This window comes from Marmota marmota, unplaced genomic scaffold, assembly GCF_001458135.2.
Source record: "Marmota marmota marmota unplaced genomic scaffold, marMar, whole genome shotgun sequence".
Classification (NCBI taxonomy): Eukaryota; Metazoa; Chordata; class Mammalia; order Rodentia; family Sciuridae; genus Marmota; species Marmota marmota.
Genome location: NW_025999949.1, coordinates 29,085,312 through 29,102,411, shown reverse-complemented (window position 1 = coordinate 29,102,411; position 17,100 = coordinate 29,085,312). Strand labels below are relative to the sequence as shown.

Sequence of the window (17,100 nt, the reverse complement as noted above, 5' to 3'; positions counted from 1 at the left end):
CTGTCTCAAGTTGGGCTTTTTAAAAGCTGGTAGCATGGCCACACGTGTGGTGGTCCATGCATAAAGTTTAATAAATATCTAGAAAGTCAGTGATTTCATTCATGGCAACCATAATGTTTATCTATAAACTACTCCTTAGCATAAATGGACACATGAGTGTCTCACTGTTTGTGATTGGTGACCATCCTTTAGATTATTCCTTAAAATAGGTAAAACGTTCCTAGAGATCAAGCCCAGCTCAGGTATTACTTTTTCCTAATAAGTTTGGGCACACTTCCTAACTGAGCAGTGAACCTTGGACTTGTAATGAAAATATCTCTCAAAGTAACTCTCAGGTAACACGCCCTTGGTCCTGATCTCTGCTGCTTGTTTTCAGCCGTTTCAGCTTGTCCTTCCTGCAGAAGTCAAACCTGACAGCAGCTCTGCGAAAAGGTCACAGACAACAGGACATTTGGTGATCTGCATGCCCAAGGTAGGGAACCGCATGTGTGTTAATCTCAAGTCTATGACGTGGGGTCCTGATGGAACTTGGCCTGTCAGGCCTCATGACAACTTGTGCTGGAGGTGCTTTCGTTCAAAGAACCAGGAAATCTACTGGGACCAGCTCAGCAGGAGGCCGAGGTCTTGGAGGAGGAGGAGGAGGAGGAGGAGGAGGAGGAGGAGGAGGAGGAAGGAGGAGGAGGAGGAGGAAGAGGAGGAAGAGGAGCTGGGGCTGGTGTGATGGAGCCAGGGTGGTGCATTCTTCCTCACTTCCCATGCAGTTCTCTGCCACCTTCTTTGATCTCTGAAGACCAGGTCTAGGTGGCAGTTGGGAGGATATGTCACAGGGTTCTGAATGTGCGACTGAGCATTCTATTACATGGTGATTGGTATTTTCTATCCAAATTAGCTTGAGAGGAGAGATAGTAGACCTGGATCTCTAAAAAGATTGTGTTTGATTTCCAAATAGGTGGCTTACTAGTTTTGGGACTTTGGGCAAGTTATCCACATTTCTAGGTCTCTATTTTCTTATTTCACTTTTAAGAGAGAAATGCATGTAACATTCACAGCACAGTTAGCACTCAGTGAATACTGCTCACGTTATTTTAGTATAGTTTTTACGTTATGCACCAGATATTGCTTTATCTCAAACTCTTATTTCGGTGGGGGGGGGGCGGTGGTTATTGTTGGTGTTACATATGTATTTTTTATATGGCAATGGGATCAGTTTGATCCAGTTCCATTTAGCAAGCATTGTTGAGGGCCTAAGTTGTGTCCGTTGCTATCTTAAAGAACAATAAGAAACTCTGGGTTTTTAATGATTTATTAGGGGAATAAGATTAAAAGCAAATAATTTGCTACAATCTGAGAAAAAGCAGTAATGGAGTCATGTACTAGAAATAGTGGAGCAACTGACTCTAATTTGGTGAAGAAGAAAATGGCACCATGAATTTGAAGGGCAAGTTGCGGGTGATACCTGGAGGAGAGGAAGGCCATGTGGCAAGGAGGCAGGAAGCCGGTGCACAGTGTGTGACTGCGAAGTGGCTCTGCATGGCTGTGGCAGGGCATGTGAGAGGGGTGAGGAAGAGAAAGCTGGAGGCCCGCAGCAGGAAAGGCACAGGTGACCTTGGAAGAAACACCGCTCCAGGTGCATCTTGGTATTGGGGACATACTGGAGAAACCAGAGAGGCACTGCTGGGAAAATCAAGGTGAAAAATGACAAAGCTCTAAACAGTACTTTCATTCTTTAACATTGAGTGAGTGCAGAGTAGCAGCCAGACACTGCTGCAGGGGTGAGTGGCAAGGTCTCCACTCTCTAGCATTGAACAGAACACATGCAATTAAGCAAGCAGGTTGATTTCAGGTGGAGATGAGCACTGTGATGCAGACACAGCTGGCAATGGGCAGAGGGGAGCAACGGAGAGCACAGACTGGCCCCTGGAGATCTCACGGAGGTCAGCAAAGGTCAGGAAAGATCCCTGTGGAAAGAGCACTTAAGCTGAGACGTGGTCCAGGAGTGGAGATGATGCCTTGAGCAGAAAGAACAGCAAGCGCAAGGGACTTGGGTGGTATTTTAGTCCACTCTGTCTTGCTGTGACTCAAGATCTGATGAGAACTTAGAGGACGAAAAGTTTATGTTGGCTCATGGCTTCAGAGGTTCAGTCCAGCTGTGGTCCCAGGTGAGGCAGAGCACCGTGGCTGAAGGGTGTAGCAGTGGGAAGCAGAGAGAGAGCTCCCCCTGCCGGGGGAATGTAAACCCCCAGGCATGTTCCCTGGCCTGCCTCCTCCAGACACACCCTCCCTGCCTAGAGTTAGGCCCAGTCAATCTCCACCTGTGGATCAGTCCCCAGATGAGGCTGCCGCTCTCCAAGTCTAATCATTTCACCTCTTAGGATCTCGCGCTGTTTCACACATGAGCTGTTAAGGGACACCTCATATCTGGTCCAGGAACAGGGTGGGGGAGGGCAGAATATCTGGAACATAATGAGTGAGGAGGAAAGTGGATGAGGAAGGTGCCAGAAACACAGGCAAGAGCAAGCCAGCTCTGAACCCAGATAGAGAACATGAGTAATATTCCAGGGAACACCATTGGTAGGCTTTAAGCAGCAGAATAAAGATCTGATTTCTGTTTTAAAAAGTCAATTCTGCCTTCTTTGTGAATTAAGAATCAAAGGGCAGAAAGACTAGAAGCAGCACAAACAGCGAGACAGCTCTGCAGAGGTTGGTTGTGTTAGGGACTACAGCCAGGTGGGAAAGCAGTGATCAGTCACTGAATTCAGTCTGCACTTTCACAGGGGTGTAGACGAGAGTTGGGGAGGTCATGGACACTCTCCCTAGTGGGTGTATGCTGGAGCCGTTTCCTTAGATGGGAAAGACTGAGGGAGGATTTGGAAAAGCAAATCACGGATGGATGGGGCCATTTTAAATTGACATCCAGCTAACATCGCAGGCCTTGAGCTCAGTGGGGAGAATCGACCAGAGACATGAAAATGGAAATTGTGGGTATATAGATAATGGTTATAAACATGGGCCTGAAAAAGATCACGTTAGGAGAATGTGAAGACGGAGGGGAGAGGAGGCCCCATGTGGGAGCAGGGAGACATGCCTTCATTTTGTGGTCATTAGGGAAGGAGCCAGCACATGAAATCATGGATGAGTCATCAGTGAATTAGGAAGACAGAAGTGTTGGTGTCAGGGAAGCCTAAAGAAGAAATTGTCCCATTTATTTATTTATTTATTTATTTATTTATTTATTTATTTATTTATTTTGCTGGGGAAGGTACTAGAGATTCAACCCAGGTGAGCTTAACAGCTGAGCTACTCCCTACCCCTCTTTATTTTTTACTTGAAAACAGGGTATTGTTAAGTTGCTAAAGGCCTCACTAAATAGCTGAGGCTGGCCTTGAAATTTCTATCCTCCTGCCTCAGCCTCCCGAGTTGCTGGGATTGCAGGTCTGCACCACTGTCCCTGGCCTGAGAAAAATTGTTTTGCAAAGAAGGAGCTACTAAGCTCAAGTCCAGGAGCTCATCTCATGGCAAAACCTCTAAGATGGCTGTTGGGGAGAAGGAAAGTCAGCTTTACTGAGAATGCTACACCCGGGAAGGAGGCAGCCCTTTTGTCTCAAGTATCACCTTCCATGCCTTTGAGGAGGTAGGAACATTCATATGAGGATCGGGTGAGGGGCTACCTGCAGGAACCAAGGTTCTAAGAGCCTGAGTCAGGCGGCCTGGTGTCTTGAGAGGTGATGTCTCCTGGTGACAGCCTGCTCTTCTCCATGTGGCAGGATGCTTCAGGACACAGAGTGAAGGCTGTGTCCTGGGAATAGAAGTAAAGCAAGGTGGTGAGCACAGCAACAGGCTCTCACAAATGGGGCAGTCTGAGAACCCCACAGAGCTGATGGCTGGATTTGGCAAAGTGCAGGCCTCTACAGTCCTGACGAAAGCCCTTTCAGTGAGGTGGAGACCTTGGAAAGCTGTCAGGAAGGGCGGCCAGGTGAACTAGTGGGTGGGGTGGAGAAGACAGGAATTCAGACAACCATGTTGGGAAATTCTGTTGTGAACGTGAAAGAGTAATCAGTCGCAGAGACTGGAGGGGCTGGAGAATCAAGGGAAGCTTTTGAGGCTATAAACGGTGTAGCTAGAAGAAACATTAAAGAAGCAGAATAAAAGACTCTTTCCATGTCGAGTGGAAAATTGAAGATGAGAAGATAGGCTATACCTCCCTGGTGGGTTAAAATCATAGTGTTTACAACTTCTAAAGACTGGTAGGGTTGCTTCTGATGAATTTTAGATTCTCGGACTCCTTAATTTTGATCTCAGAGTTGACTATCTGAGACAGAATTTGTTTGAAAGTCTGACAGACTTATTATAGATGAAAACCCTGAAAGAATTTCAGGAAATTAAGCTTTCAAAATTAATTTTTCCATACAAAGTATCTGGGTTTCTCATCTGGGCTCTGTGAATGAGTTAGGATATTTTCTGCTGTAAGCTGCAGACACCCAAATAAAACTGGCTTTAACCATAAAGAACTCTTACAACAAGATAGGAGAAGATGGGGAAGCCCCTCGGCAGGCGGGGTCGGTGTCCTTCTAAAATGCCACCTGTCCTCAGATCGGCTGCCTCCCCGGAGACAAGCCCTAGGGTAACTCCGGCAACCGCCTCCTTGTTCTTACCTTTTCTGAGACAGAAAGAGAGTCAGAGAAAGAGACTCAGGGAGAGCATTCTCTTGCCACCACCGGTCAGAAGTTCCTCTGGATGGAGGAGGCCAGGTAGCTGAACAGCCCATGCAGTCTTGATTGGCTGAATCCTAAGGGATTGAGTCCATCTCTGGCCAAAGGGACAGTACCACTTGAGTGGTTTCTGTCAGTCAGGCCTCATCCCATGACTAGGGCAAGGTCACCTTCATCTAGGTCACTCAGATTTCAAAGGGGAAGAGTGAGAAACCAGTCCAAAGGGGGTTCTGCTGTCAGGAAGAAAAGAACAGGGAGGAGTGTCTGCTGCAGAAAAGATGAACTTGACTGAGCGCCAAGGCTTCTACAGTGATTCCATGATCCTTCATTTTTCTGTAGCCAGTTTTCTAGCAGAGCAATTATAGGTAATCAGTTATGAATCTTTATTTGGAGGCAAAATATAGCAAATAAAATTTATTGTCAAGCAATAAAAGTAACCAAAAAACTGTAAGAATCACATTGTCCTATGGGGTCAGGACAAATTAGGGATGCTTCTCTACTACTAGAGTATCCCACAGGGAAACCTAAGAGATGACGTAATCCCTTCAGCACTGTGACAGAGACTGTCTATGATGTGCTGATCAGCAGCCTTCTGTTTTCTGCTTGGAAACTGCAATTCTAACTAAAAAGGCAGAGTCGTTGGCAACTCTGGACTCTCCTAAAGGGAAACCAAGAGGTATGAATTGTGTACCGTTTGCAGAGTGTGCCACACAACTGGTGAGAGAAATTCTGCCATTACAGTTGAGTCTTTTAAATAAATACACCATTTTGTTTACATTTCCCTTTTTGTTTCTATAGCTGTCTAAATTTTTCATGTTAAATGAAAACTATAACGAATGGCTTATTAAGTAAAAAGCATTTTAGAAGTAGTTGGTTGAAGATAATTTATATAGAAGGACTAAAAACAGTTTTATTGTTTCCTCAACAATAAACTACAAATCATGTTTTTCCTTTGAGGTATACATTTGTGAAGATTTTAGACCACTATGTTAAAGTAACATAGATATATGTTATTGTTCCTTGCAAAAGGTAGTCAATAAAAACTAGACTTTAGACAATGATTTCTTGCTCCAAATTAGATGTTTTAAATTTATGAGTAGTAAATTATATACCTTTATATACCTGTAAGTATATAAAGCTTAGAAAACAAAAGTTATTTTTAAATCATTGAAAGTTATAAATAGACCACACACACCCCAGATGAGCTCTTGCGATTTGCCACTTTGAGGTAAGCCTGGAAGACATCATGGTAAGTGAAATAAGCCCAACACAGAGAGGAAAATACTGCTTAATAGGATTTATATGTGGAATCTAAACAAAATAGTGTTTCCCGGGAGTGTGGGCGGAGAGAAAATAAGGAAACAGAGGTCAAGAACACAGAGGAGCACAAGCCTACAGAACTAAGGTATAATGTGAGGACTGCATTGGTAAATTTGTATTCCATTAGGATTCACACTAAATGAGTTGATTTTAGCTGTCTTGCCACAAAACAAAACAAGCAACAACTATGGGAGATGATGGACATGGTGATCACATCAATAGAATAACCTTTTCACTTTCTGTGTGTATCCCATAACATCATGTCATATGACTTAAATATACACAAGAAAATTTATTAAAAAGAAGCTGGTAGAATTAGGATGAATTTGGCTTCAAATAACAGAAAATTCTGACTCAAAGAGGTTTAAATAACAAACAAAATTATTTCAGCTCACCTAAAAAAGAGATGCGGGTTGGCACTCAGGTATCATTTTAGTTCACTCATACAATACTGTCAACATGGTAAGTGAAACTTAGTACTTTCAGAAATATCCAAGGTAGGTCTCAGTAGTTTATAATATTTGCATATTCTAAAGCAATTAAAAGAATATCAGAATTGGTGCTTGGTAATTTCCTCTTTGTGATAGTTTTTGCAAATAAGCCTGTGACTGGCTGACCTATTTGTGCCTATATGTATCACAATACATCATATTTATTTGTAGAAATCCAATGATGAACTTTGTATCCATTTTCCAAGGACACATTGATTCCTCAAAATGCTGCAATTGATATTTCTTATTTAGATACTTCATTCCGCATTTTTTAACAATGTCAATTTTCTGTTTTTGTTTCTCCTGACCATAAACGAGTCTGGGTCCGTGCAGAGTGGGTGCTGAGCAGTAGAGCAGGTTTCACCAGGCTCAGTCCGTTACTGGTCACCTAGGTCAAGGCTGAGTTTCCTATTGCCCCATCCGTGGGTGCTGAAGCTGCACTCCCCTCTCATGAGGCTTCCCCTGGCTCTGCAGTCCTAGGTGGTTCCCAGCACAGTCTGCAGCAGTCTTTGGTACATTCTGGACTTAGTGACGTACAGACATCACAGTCCCAAGCACGCACCAGCTCCCTGATGCCACTTGCCATGGTTAGAGCTTAGCTGTGGGCACCTCCTCTGTCTGCCCTCTACCACTGAATGGACTGCTGCCTGGGGCAGGAGTGAGTAGCCGATGGAGTGGCCCTGTGGCCTTCTTATAGAGGTGGCGCCAGGCCTGGAGGGGAACTGCCCAGGTTACAGAGGAATGGGAAGCATACCATCCAGGTTTTCTTCTCAGCCTTGTCCACTGGCTGGTGGAACTGCGAGCTCTGGTACTTTTTATATTTCTCACTCTTTGCTTTGAGGATTGGCATATGAAGAACCTCAATGACCATCATCCATGGCCTCTTATTACATTAGATATGGCCACCTGGTGAAGAAACAAAGATCAGTGGGTACCATCTACTAACCAAGAATCCCTCCTCCTCTCTGGGTGAGTTAGTGATTCTTTTTTCAACACAGCTTGATGTGAGCCAGACTGTCCCTTTTCCCATTTCATTCAGAGTTCAAGGCCAGCCCCTCATAGGCTGCCCCTGTCATCTTTCTTCCACTTGCTTTCTCAACATTCCAGCCTCATTGGCTTCCTTGGTATTTCACAAACATGATGAGCACCTATCTACCCCAGGGCCTTTGCACAAGGCCCCTCTGCTGGAATGTCCTCCCCAGGTATTCCATGTTTGCTCTCTCACCTCCTTCAGGTTTCTGCTAAGTGTCACTCCAGCGAGGACTTTCCTGAGCCCTGTGTTCAGAAGCACCTTGCCCGTTGCCAGCACACCTCCTTCCCTCTTCTGCTGTAGCTTTCCTCAAGGCTTTAGACCACCTGGATGTTCAAATATGCAGTTGTTCATTTCTTTGTCTGTTTTCTCCAACAAGACTTTAAGCTCCAGGGTAGCTGGGACTTTCATCTGTTCCGTCACTGCCTTGTCACTGGCACCGTGAACAGACCTGGCAGAGCAGATGCTCAACAAGTATATGAACAAGTGGATAATCAACTACATTTTGATATTTAAAAACTGAATCTGCCCTAATTCCTAAGTATTTCCAGCCCTTTACTGATAATTTTCCATGTGTATTATTCCAGATTGACTTTATCAAATCCTGTCTCTGAAAAAGGCCGTGGCAATTCATGTTGCCATGGGTGTAGAGACAGTGGAAAGAAATCCAATGGACTTTGGATCCAAAGACTTGAGTTAAATCTCGGTATTTTTATTCAGCAGCTGTGAAACTTTGGAAAATTATTAATCTCTCTGATCCTTTGGTTCCTCACCCATTAAATGGTACTTCTAATAATTCAGGCTTCAAAAGGATTATGTAAATTAATGTAAGTAAAGCACCTAGGACAGTGCTCAGAGATAATGCACATTGCATTAGTGCTGATGTTTAAACAAAGCATTGTTCATTACTGTTAATTAATACTGTAGAATAATATTTATTTGTATTTGTTAAAAATGTTTTATAATTATTTATTACTTCATTTTCTTTTGCTGTAACAAAACCCCTGATGCTAGGTAAATTATAAAGAAAACAGGTTTATTTGGCCGAGGGTTCCAATGTCTGGAAAGTACAAACAATATGGTTCCAGCATCTGGCAAACACCTTGGCTATGTCACAACTTGACTGATGGCATCACATGGTGGGACTAGGAGGTCATGGGGTGGGGTCATGAGGCAAGAGAGGAAGCAAGGAATTAGCGAGGGCCAGGTCAGCTCTTTTGTAACAGCCTGCTCTTGGGAACTGGGAACACATTCACGGCAGGAGACCCACACTTGCTTCCCACCAGGCCCCACCTCATCAAGGCGCCACAGCCTTTCAGGATCTTTACATTGGAGCCCACACTTGTGGGTTTTGGCTGGGACAAACCACATCCAAGCCATCCGTAGTGGTCACTGAGACTTCACTGAATTTGTGGATCATAGTGGGAATGACTGGTGCAGTCACGTTATCAAAACTGGACCCCAGTAATGCACTCACCATTAGCGCTTCTCCATTACGACGCGTCTCAGAAGGTGTTGTTTGTTTTAGCTCTTTTCTTTCTATAGCTGCTGCACCTTTTCTAGAGTTCGTTCATAGATTCCATGCATATGATTTTAGCTCCTATTTTGAGTGGGATTATTTCCCTTCCTATTTTCTGAGAATTTATGTTTGCCCTTCAGCCTATTTTTCAGATGTGTAGTCGGACTGAGTTATAGGCACACAAACAATCTGATCATCAGCTTGGAATATTTGGCATATGATCTCACCACAGTCCAACTTAACAAGATTTAACTGAAATTTTGCATTCACTGAGGGGTCTGCTCGCTTGCATCGAGTCATTAAATTAAACTCCCATCTGATTCTCAATTGACAAGTTACAGGAACACTCTAAGAATATGCTTCATGATTTCCTTTGGGTGTTCCTTCAGAATAATTAACTGAGATTAAGGAAGTGGCTGTCTGAACTGAACAGCAAAATGTATTTGCAACTTCAGCTGCTGAGCATCTTGCTTGATGCTGTTTATGCCAAGCCCAGAAGGTGAAGGTCACATATTAAGGTCAGTGAAACAAACAGACCACACTGCAGAGAACAGCCTCAGACTCCTTCTCCCTGTTACTTGGACACAGTTCACGGTACTTTCTCTCTCCTTGGATAAACCCAGCTGGCTGCCACGTGTGTCTGTAGTGCTGGTCACTTCTCAGGCTCCCCTGTCCCCTCATGCCTCTGGTCTTTTATTTCCCATGTTCATCTCATTCCTAAAACTCCCACCATTGAAAAAAGTGGAAGGGCCCAAAGATGATGCCCATGAACTCCCAGCATCATGGCTGCCACCTGCCCGTCTCTCCGCTCACCCACCTCTTCTCCCTGAGCCCATGAGCCCACTGTCTGTGATCTGTCCGCGCCCTAGATGTCTGTGGCATCCTACTGCCACTCGCCTTTAAGGGGGATGTTTTTCCCTGTGGGAATTCTCTCCTCTCTACTGCTTCACTGTATTTTCCCTCTCTGGATCTTATATTAGAAAACATGCTGAAATATGTCCCCTCTAAAAACCCAAACAGAACAACACAAAAACATCCCCTTCTATTTATTGCCCTAATCTAATTTTTTTGCAACACTCTTAAAGCAGACATTTTTATCTGCTGTTTCAGTTCTTCTCTAAAATCTGTAAAACTCCCTAACTCTTCTCCTCCCTTGAAACATCTGAGGCCCCAGTCCTGTCCCCATTATCAAATGCCATGCTGTCCCTCATGCTCTTCCTTAAAAAGTAAAATAGTCCTATAAAAAAAAGTAAAATAGAGTTGAAAAGTAAAATAGTCTTGTCCCCCTCCCGGAAGAATTTTACCACATATTCAGAGAGAAAATACATCCACAGGTACTACCCTTGGCCTTTTATACTGTTTTACACCATTACTCCATCCCTCCATTTAGAGAAAGTTCCTGTTTTTGTTGGTGTGTTCCAGTTGTGCATGGTCTGGATTTGTGCTGACACAATCACACAGGAGTGGCATGTCATTTGCGTTTGGGGCCCCAGTACGTCCCCTTCTCTTTCTCCTCTCTTCCCTGTTCCCTTTCTTTGCTCCACTGCTCTTGCTTCTGTTACTTCTGGTTTGTTAACGTGATTGTTCTATAGATACTCACAAAGGTGAGATCCACTAGGTGACTCCTGTCTGGACACAGCGGAACTTGATCAATGTCATTTCACTTTTCCCCACTTTTCTCCCTCCCCTCCCCGCCGTGATTCCCTCCCTCTATTGAGCTGATCTCCCTTCTATTTTCATGAGATCTCCCCACATTTTTCAAGTCCTTTCTTTTTCTCTAGCTTCCACATATGAAAGAAAACATTCAATCCTTGACTTTCTGCCTTTTTTCACTTAGTTGACATACAGTTCCATCCATTTACCAGAAATGCTGTGATTTAATTTTTCTTTGTAGATCAGTAAAACTCCATGTGTATACATACCCCATTTTCTTTATCCATTCATCTGTTGACAGATGACTGTTCCCAGAAAGAGGCTCCAGCCACCAAGGCAAAGTATTATAATTGGAATTCTGCCAGAGGACATTGAAAGGTCAAAATGTTTCATAAGAAATTAGAAACTATAAAAGTAATACAGTATACTTAAAAAGCAACTAAATGAAAAAATTCCAGAGCTGAAATAGAAGAAATTTCATTTTAATGAGTGAATTCAATAGAAGATTTGACACACCTGAGAAAAGCACTAATAAATCAGAAAACAGTCAGAATATACTGTAAAGTGAAGAGAAATAAAATTTTAGCAGAAACACTAAAAACATGTGGAATACAGTGAGAAGGTGTAACACATGTTTAATATAATTAGTTCCATATAAAGAAGAAAGGGAAAAGGAGGCAGAAATAAGGTTGAAACCGATAATGGCTACCTAGATTATTTAGACTTGCCTCAATTTCTACTGGCTTCCACTCACATCTTGTGTGTGCCTAGTTTATCTTTGTGTGCTGGATGCTCATTTGAAATAAATTAATAATTTGAAATAAATTAATTAGTACTCTTTGGCTTACTGTGTAGCTCATCTTGTTAAACCCACTGGAAGTTAGCTAGGATTTGTGCATATGTACCCTCTGCACAAACTGAAAACGTATTACACAGCTGTTTGTGAGATAGTGTGCTATGCTTTTGAGAGTTGAAAAGTAAAATAGTCTTGTCCCCCTCCCTGAAGAATTTTACCACATATTCAGAGATAAAATACATCCACAGTCACTACCCTTTAGCAAATATGTTTAATGCTCTCTGCTAAGCAGTTTATATAACTTAATCCCTGCAATAAACTGTACAACCTAGGGATGTTTATTATATTTATTTTTTCAATAAAAAATGAAGGCTTATTGAGCTTATATCAATATAATTCTCCCCAGGATCACGAGTTAATAAATATATAATATTGCCGGGTGCCGTGGCACATGTCTATAACCCCCGTTACTCAAGGGGCTGAGGCGCGAGGATCCCAACTTCAATACTGTTCTCAGCAACTTAACAAGACCCTGACTCAGAAAAAAATAATAATAATAAAAAGAACATGGTAAAGTGCCCTAGGGTTCAATCCCCAGAACCAAAACCAAACAAACAAACAAAAGAAGGTAGTATTATATCATTAAAAACATGTGATTTGGGGGGGATGTCACAAGGTTTCTTCTGTCAAAAGTGTAATAAATGTAGTATTAGAGAGATTACTTAATCTCTCAGCCTTTTTCGCATACCAGTTAAGACTGACAACATAGCTAGCATTTATTTAAAATTTACTATGTGCCACACACGACTGAATGCTTTGAACTTCTGTGGAGCAGGTGTTCCTAGTATTCCCATTTGCAGAATAAATTAAAGTATTATGCTGCTTTATAGCATAAGGCATGTATCCAAATGAACATAGTGCCACATAATATTATCTCCACCAGGTAAGTTTTGCACCATTAATGGTTTGGATGTGAGGTGTCCGCCAAAAGCTCACATGTGAGACAATTCAAGAAGGTTCAGAGGAGAAATGATTGGGTTGCAAGAGTCTTAACCCAATCAGTTATTTAATCCCCTGGTGGGATTAACTGAGTGGTAAATAAGTGTAGAGTGTGGCTGGAGGGGGGGGGGCACTGGGGTGTGTCTATAGAGGAGAGACTCTCTCTGCTTCCTGACTATCCTCTGAGCTGCGTCCCTCTGCCACACTCTCCTGCCATGATGTTCAGCCTCACCTTGAGCTCCGTGGAATGGAGTCTGCTGTCTATGGGTTGAGACCTCTGAAACAGTAAGCCTCCAAATAAGCTTTTCCTACCCTACAATTGTCCTGGTTAAGTCCTTTAATCACAGCAGCAAAAAAGCTAACTAAAACAGTAGTTCAATATAATGCAGAGCTCTCTGCCTTCAGAGCTTGGTTTTTAAATTTCTACTTTAAAACAAGGGAGTGCTTGGGAGCCTTCACGAGGGTCACTGTTCTTCTTTCATCTTTGAGATTCTCTCCCCCATTTACAAAATTGTCCAGGGTCAAAATGTAATGAAATCTGCCCTTTTCTCCCTGATCCCTTAAGATACCTGCACAGTTACCTGTTGTTGCCAGTGGAGGAGACTGTATCGAGTTTCCAGGAAGACCTTTTTCAAAACCCTGGGCCTCCTGTGGGTTGGTAGGTTGATGCTCCTGTTTTCTGGGTTTCCTGGAATTTAAATGAACATGTCAACTAAATAAATATTTGTCAGACTAAAACTATATTAGATACAGTGAAGGCCAGGCCTCAGCTGCCAGGTGAATGTGATCCCACCAGGAACGCCTTCCCTGCACAGATGGCCTGGATTCACAGAGGGGTCAGTCTGGGGAGCACTGGGAACTCACAGGCCTCACATTGCCAGGTGAGGCTCCTAGGGACGAGGGAGAAGGGGGTCCTCTGGTTACAGACAGGGCAGGGGATGCTTACGAGACCGGCAGGACGTGGTGAGCTCTGGGGAATGGCCGCATCTTGAAGTGGATTCATGAACTTCCTCTGTTTAATTCCCTTCTGCATCCCCTGGGTCTGTCTATGGTTTAAGAAGGAAAAGTAGAGGAGGTGACCCCAGCCCAGATCCTGGCTGAGAAGACTCCACACGCCGTCTTTTGTCGTTGGTCTCTTAGCCTCTGCAGAACAAGAAGCTGCCTCCTAGAGCAGGCTTTGTCCCTTTTTCCTACCTTCCTGTCGGGGTTAGTGACAGGCCATGCTTCTAAATGCAGGAAACGAGGAGGAAAAGGCCAACTCGAGGCCTCTGTCAGAATGCCTATCCTTCCTCTGTCACGTCTCGACCCTGTGCCCTGAGAGCTGCGCCTCGCCGCCCTTACTCTGGGTGCTGACAAGACAGCAGGAGAGGGCCCTGGCTGGTTTTCTATCCCAGGGTCCCTGATTCTTGGCTTTCCTGCTGAGCAGTGAGGCTGGAGTATGCCTGGATGGCAGCCCGGATGGCTACTCACGTTTCTACCTAGTGGGAGTGCTCCACTGTTGTAGGAGGAGCTCAGGCCATGGTCACTTAGCTGCAGATGAGAGGGACAGAGGGGTGAACCTCGGGACACTGCTTATGTGGCACAAAACCATCCCCAACACGTTGGGATCTTCTCCCGGGGTGGTGCGGGAGCTAGCTACACCCTGTTTCCTACATCTGCAAGCCATGTCTTCTCACCCTAAGGTCCAGCTGCGCAGGCACCAGGAGTGGAGGCTGAGTGTGGCTCTGACTTTGGTCACTCTTTCCCTGGTGGATGAGCTCACAAAGATGATTCCACAGTTCCTCCTGCTCCTCTCTCACCCTCCTCCTGCTTCCTCTCGCTAAAGTCTCACAGCTTCTCCTCAAGATTGGGCTGACTGACAGTGTCTCTCAAACGTGCCCTTCTAACTGCCTCAGCTGGCCCTGCCCCTGCCCCTCTGTGAGCCTCTTGTGATCCACACTCCCAGTCCTCGGTGGCATCTGATCTCTAAGCTTTAGGACACGTCACATTGCTATGGTTTGAGTGTGTCTCCCCAAAGTTCGTGCAGTTGGAACCTCAGCTCCTCCGTGTGGCACTGTGGGAGGTGGGGCTTGTGGGAGGTGCCCTCATGAGTGGATTACTGAATGAACTGTCCTCACAGGAATGGGTTAGCCACTGTGGCTCCTTCCTCTCAGGGGCCCTCTCTGCCCTGAACTTCCAAAATTAGGAGACAGTATGAGGCCATCTTCAGATACAGGTTTCTGTTCTTGGTCTTCCCAGTCTCCAGAACCATGAGCCCAAATAAACCTCTTCACTTCTTACATCACCCAGTCTCAAGTATTCTGCAATATGCAACAGAAATATGACTAAGACAAGATGTTAGTTGAAGGTCAAGTACCCAGTCCTTGACTGTCCACATGCACCTTCTGCCTGTAAGGCAGGGCCTGCTGCTCACCAGCTCCATCCCAGGATTTCTCTGACTCAGAGGAAAGTGCCATTTCTCTTTGACTTATTTTTTCTAAGATGCAAAGTGGAGTGTCAATAATACTGACTTCTAGGGAAGATGCAACTGATCCCTGTTGCCAAGAAAAATACCTTTTGTAGCCACTTGACCTTTTCGTTAGGTGCAATTATAACAGTATTTTTAGAGAACTCTAAGTGACATTTTATTTCTCCTTTGTCCACTTTGTATCTCTTATAAGATCATCTCCAAGAGAAATTTAAGAAATCTCCTATGTGGATAGAAAACACAACAACAACAAGAGCAGAGGAGTCCCTATAAGCACAACCAATAGAGCAGGGTTTTTAAATCTTATTTTTTATCGGTTCCTCTTGGTTATACCTGACAATAGAATCCCATTTTGACATGATTATAAAAGCTTCTAGAGCAGGTTTTATTGTCTGCCTTTGCACGTAGTCTTGGAGGAGAGGGGACTCGCCCATGAACGGAGCCTGGGGAGAGAGGAGACCTGTGGAAGGAAGGAGGCAGTCCCACCTTTCCAGAGTGGCAGCCTTTCCCAGGGGGAGCAGACAGGTGATAAGACCAGGGACAGGGCCTGGCCGGCCCACATTTCTCAGAGCAGCTGGAAACCAGCACTCTGCGGCCAGGTCTGGGGAAGCCGAGGACCCCAGAGATAGAGCCTGAAGACCCCCTTGACTCCCTCTCGCACTCCCCACAGAGAACCCGCAGCAAACCCTCTTGCTTCTGTCTCAGAATAGATCCAATACCTGGCCAGCTCTGGCCACCGTCCTTGTGGTGCCACCATCTGCCTGCCCTGTGACTTCGGCTTCTTCCTCCTGAGGGTGCCCCTTTCCTCCCCTGCCTGCTGCAGTGTTTTCCCAACACCCCAGCTGGGGACCTCAAGGCAGAAGTGAGACCATGTCCTCGTCTCCCTCTGCCCAGGGTGCTCTGAGAGCTTCCTGTTACCTCCAGGGACAAGCCAGCGTCCTCAGCAGTGTCCCAGGGACCTGGCACCTGGCAGCATCACTGGCTCCTGAGTCCCCTTCCCCCTCCTCCTGGCCTGCGCCCCTCGATGGCTGCTGGTCTTCAGGGGCCTCTCCCCTCTCGTGGCCTTGGCACCTGCTCTTCTCTCTGCAGGAAACTTGTCGCTCCCCTCCTCCAAGCCTTCGCTGCGTCTCACCTTCTCAGTAGGGTTTTCTTAAGGCCTGCTTAGTGCTGTCACCGGCCTCTCTGCCCACAGCCCGCTTCCTTCATAGCCCTTGAGTGCTGTGTGTGCTGAACACCTGTTTTCTGTCCACCCACCGCTCTACCTGCTCCCTCCCGGAATGTAAGCTCATGAGCACAAAGGTTCAGCACCAAATGCTCAGGAAATTGCCTGGCCCTTGGCAGAGGCCTTCATGAATGCTCGCGGAGTGAACGCAGGATGGGAATAAGGGTGGAATTTGTAAAGCAGTGGAGGCTGGTTCCGACCGAGGCGCTCCAGCAAGATGGTAAAAGGATATTTCCTTTTAAAACATCATTATTATTCTTGATGTTTGTCTAGCTTAGTACAAGTTCATTTTCAGCTTTGGGCAGCTGGGTGTGGAAGGCTAGATCACACTTCACAAGCATGAGAGAATTGTGAAGGAGCCCAGTGAGAGTTACATTTGTTCTACTTTTTTTTTTCCTACTTTTTTCCCCCCAAATCACAGAAATATCTAATGTAACTATCAATAGTGATTTTTCATATGAATATCCAGTAGTAATATCCTTTAAAATTTTTCTCAGAAAACTTGGTAAGCAGAGCTCTTATTCTTCATATTTTTCTGATAAGTTTTATCAAAATTTAAATTTTCTTTGCTGAAATTATTCATTTATTTGAGATAGAATATACTTCAAAAATATTTGACTAACACAGGTATCTTTAACTGTTCAAAGATTTTAAAATAGGGCTGGGGTTGGGCTCAGTGGTGGAGCGCTCACCTAGCACATGTGAGACACTGGGTTCAGTCCTCAGCACTATATTTTAAAATAATATGCTAGTGGTAATTTACATGTTTTCTGATATTGTAGATTAATGACTTTCGTAAAATGTAAAAACAAATATCATGTGTTCTTTAAATAAGCTGTTTTTAATAGATTCAATGAATTGTGTGTTATTCTTTTTTTTTTGCAAAATTAGGGA

The 17,100-nt window shown here is 44.5% G+C and overlaps 1 protein-coding gene across 2 annotated transcripts in view; it reads left to right on the top strand.

Annotated features, from left to right (window-relative positions):
- Positions 1–17,100, top strand: part of Dnaaf11 (dynein axonemal assembly factor 11) — an 85,251-nt gene that overhangs the window by 45,803 nt on the left and 22,348 nt on the right. For both annotated transcript variants that reach the window (XM_048802136.1, XM_048802135.1), the window contains one exon: positions 377–472. In XM_048802136.1, coding sequence (XP_048658093.1) covers positions 377–472 — 96 coding nt within the window. The remainder of the gene's footprint in view (positions 1–376; positions 473–17,100) is intronic.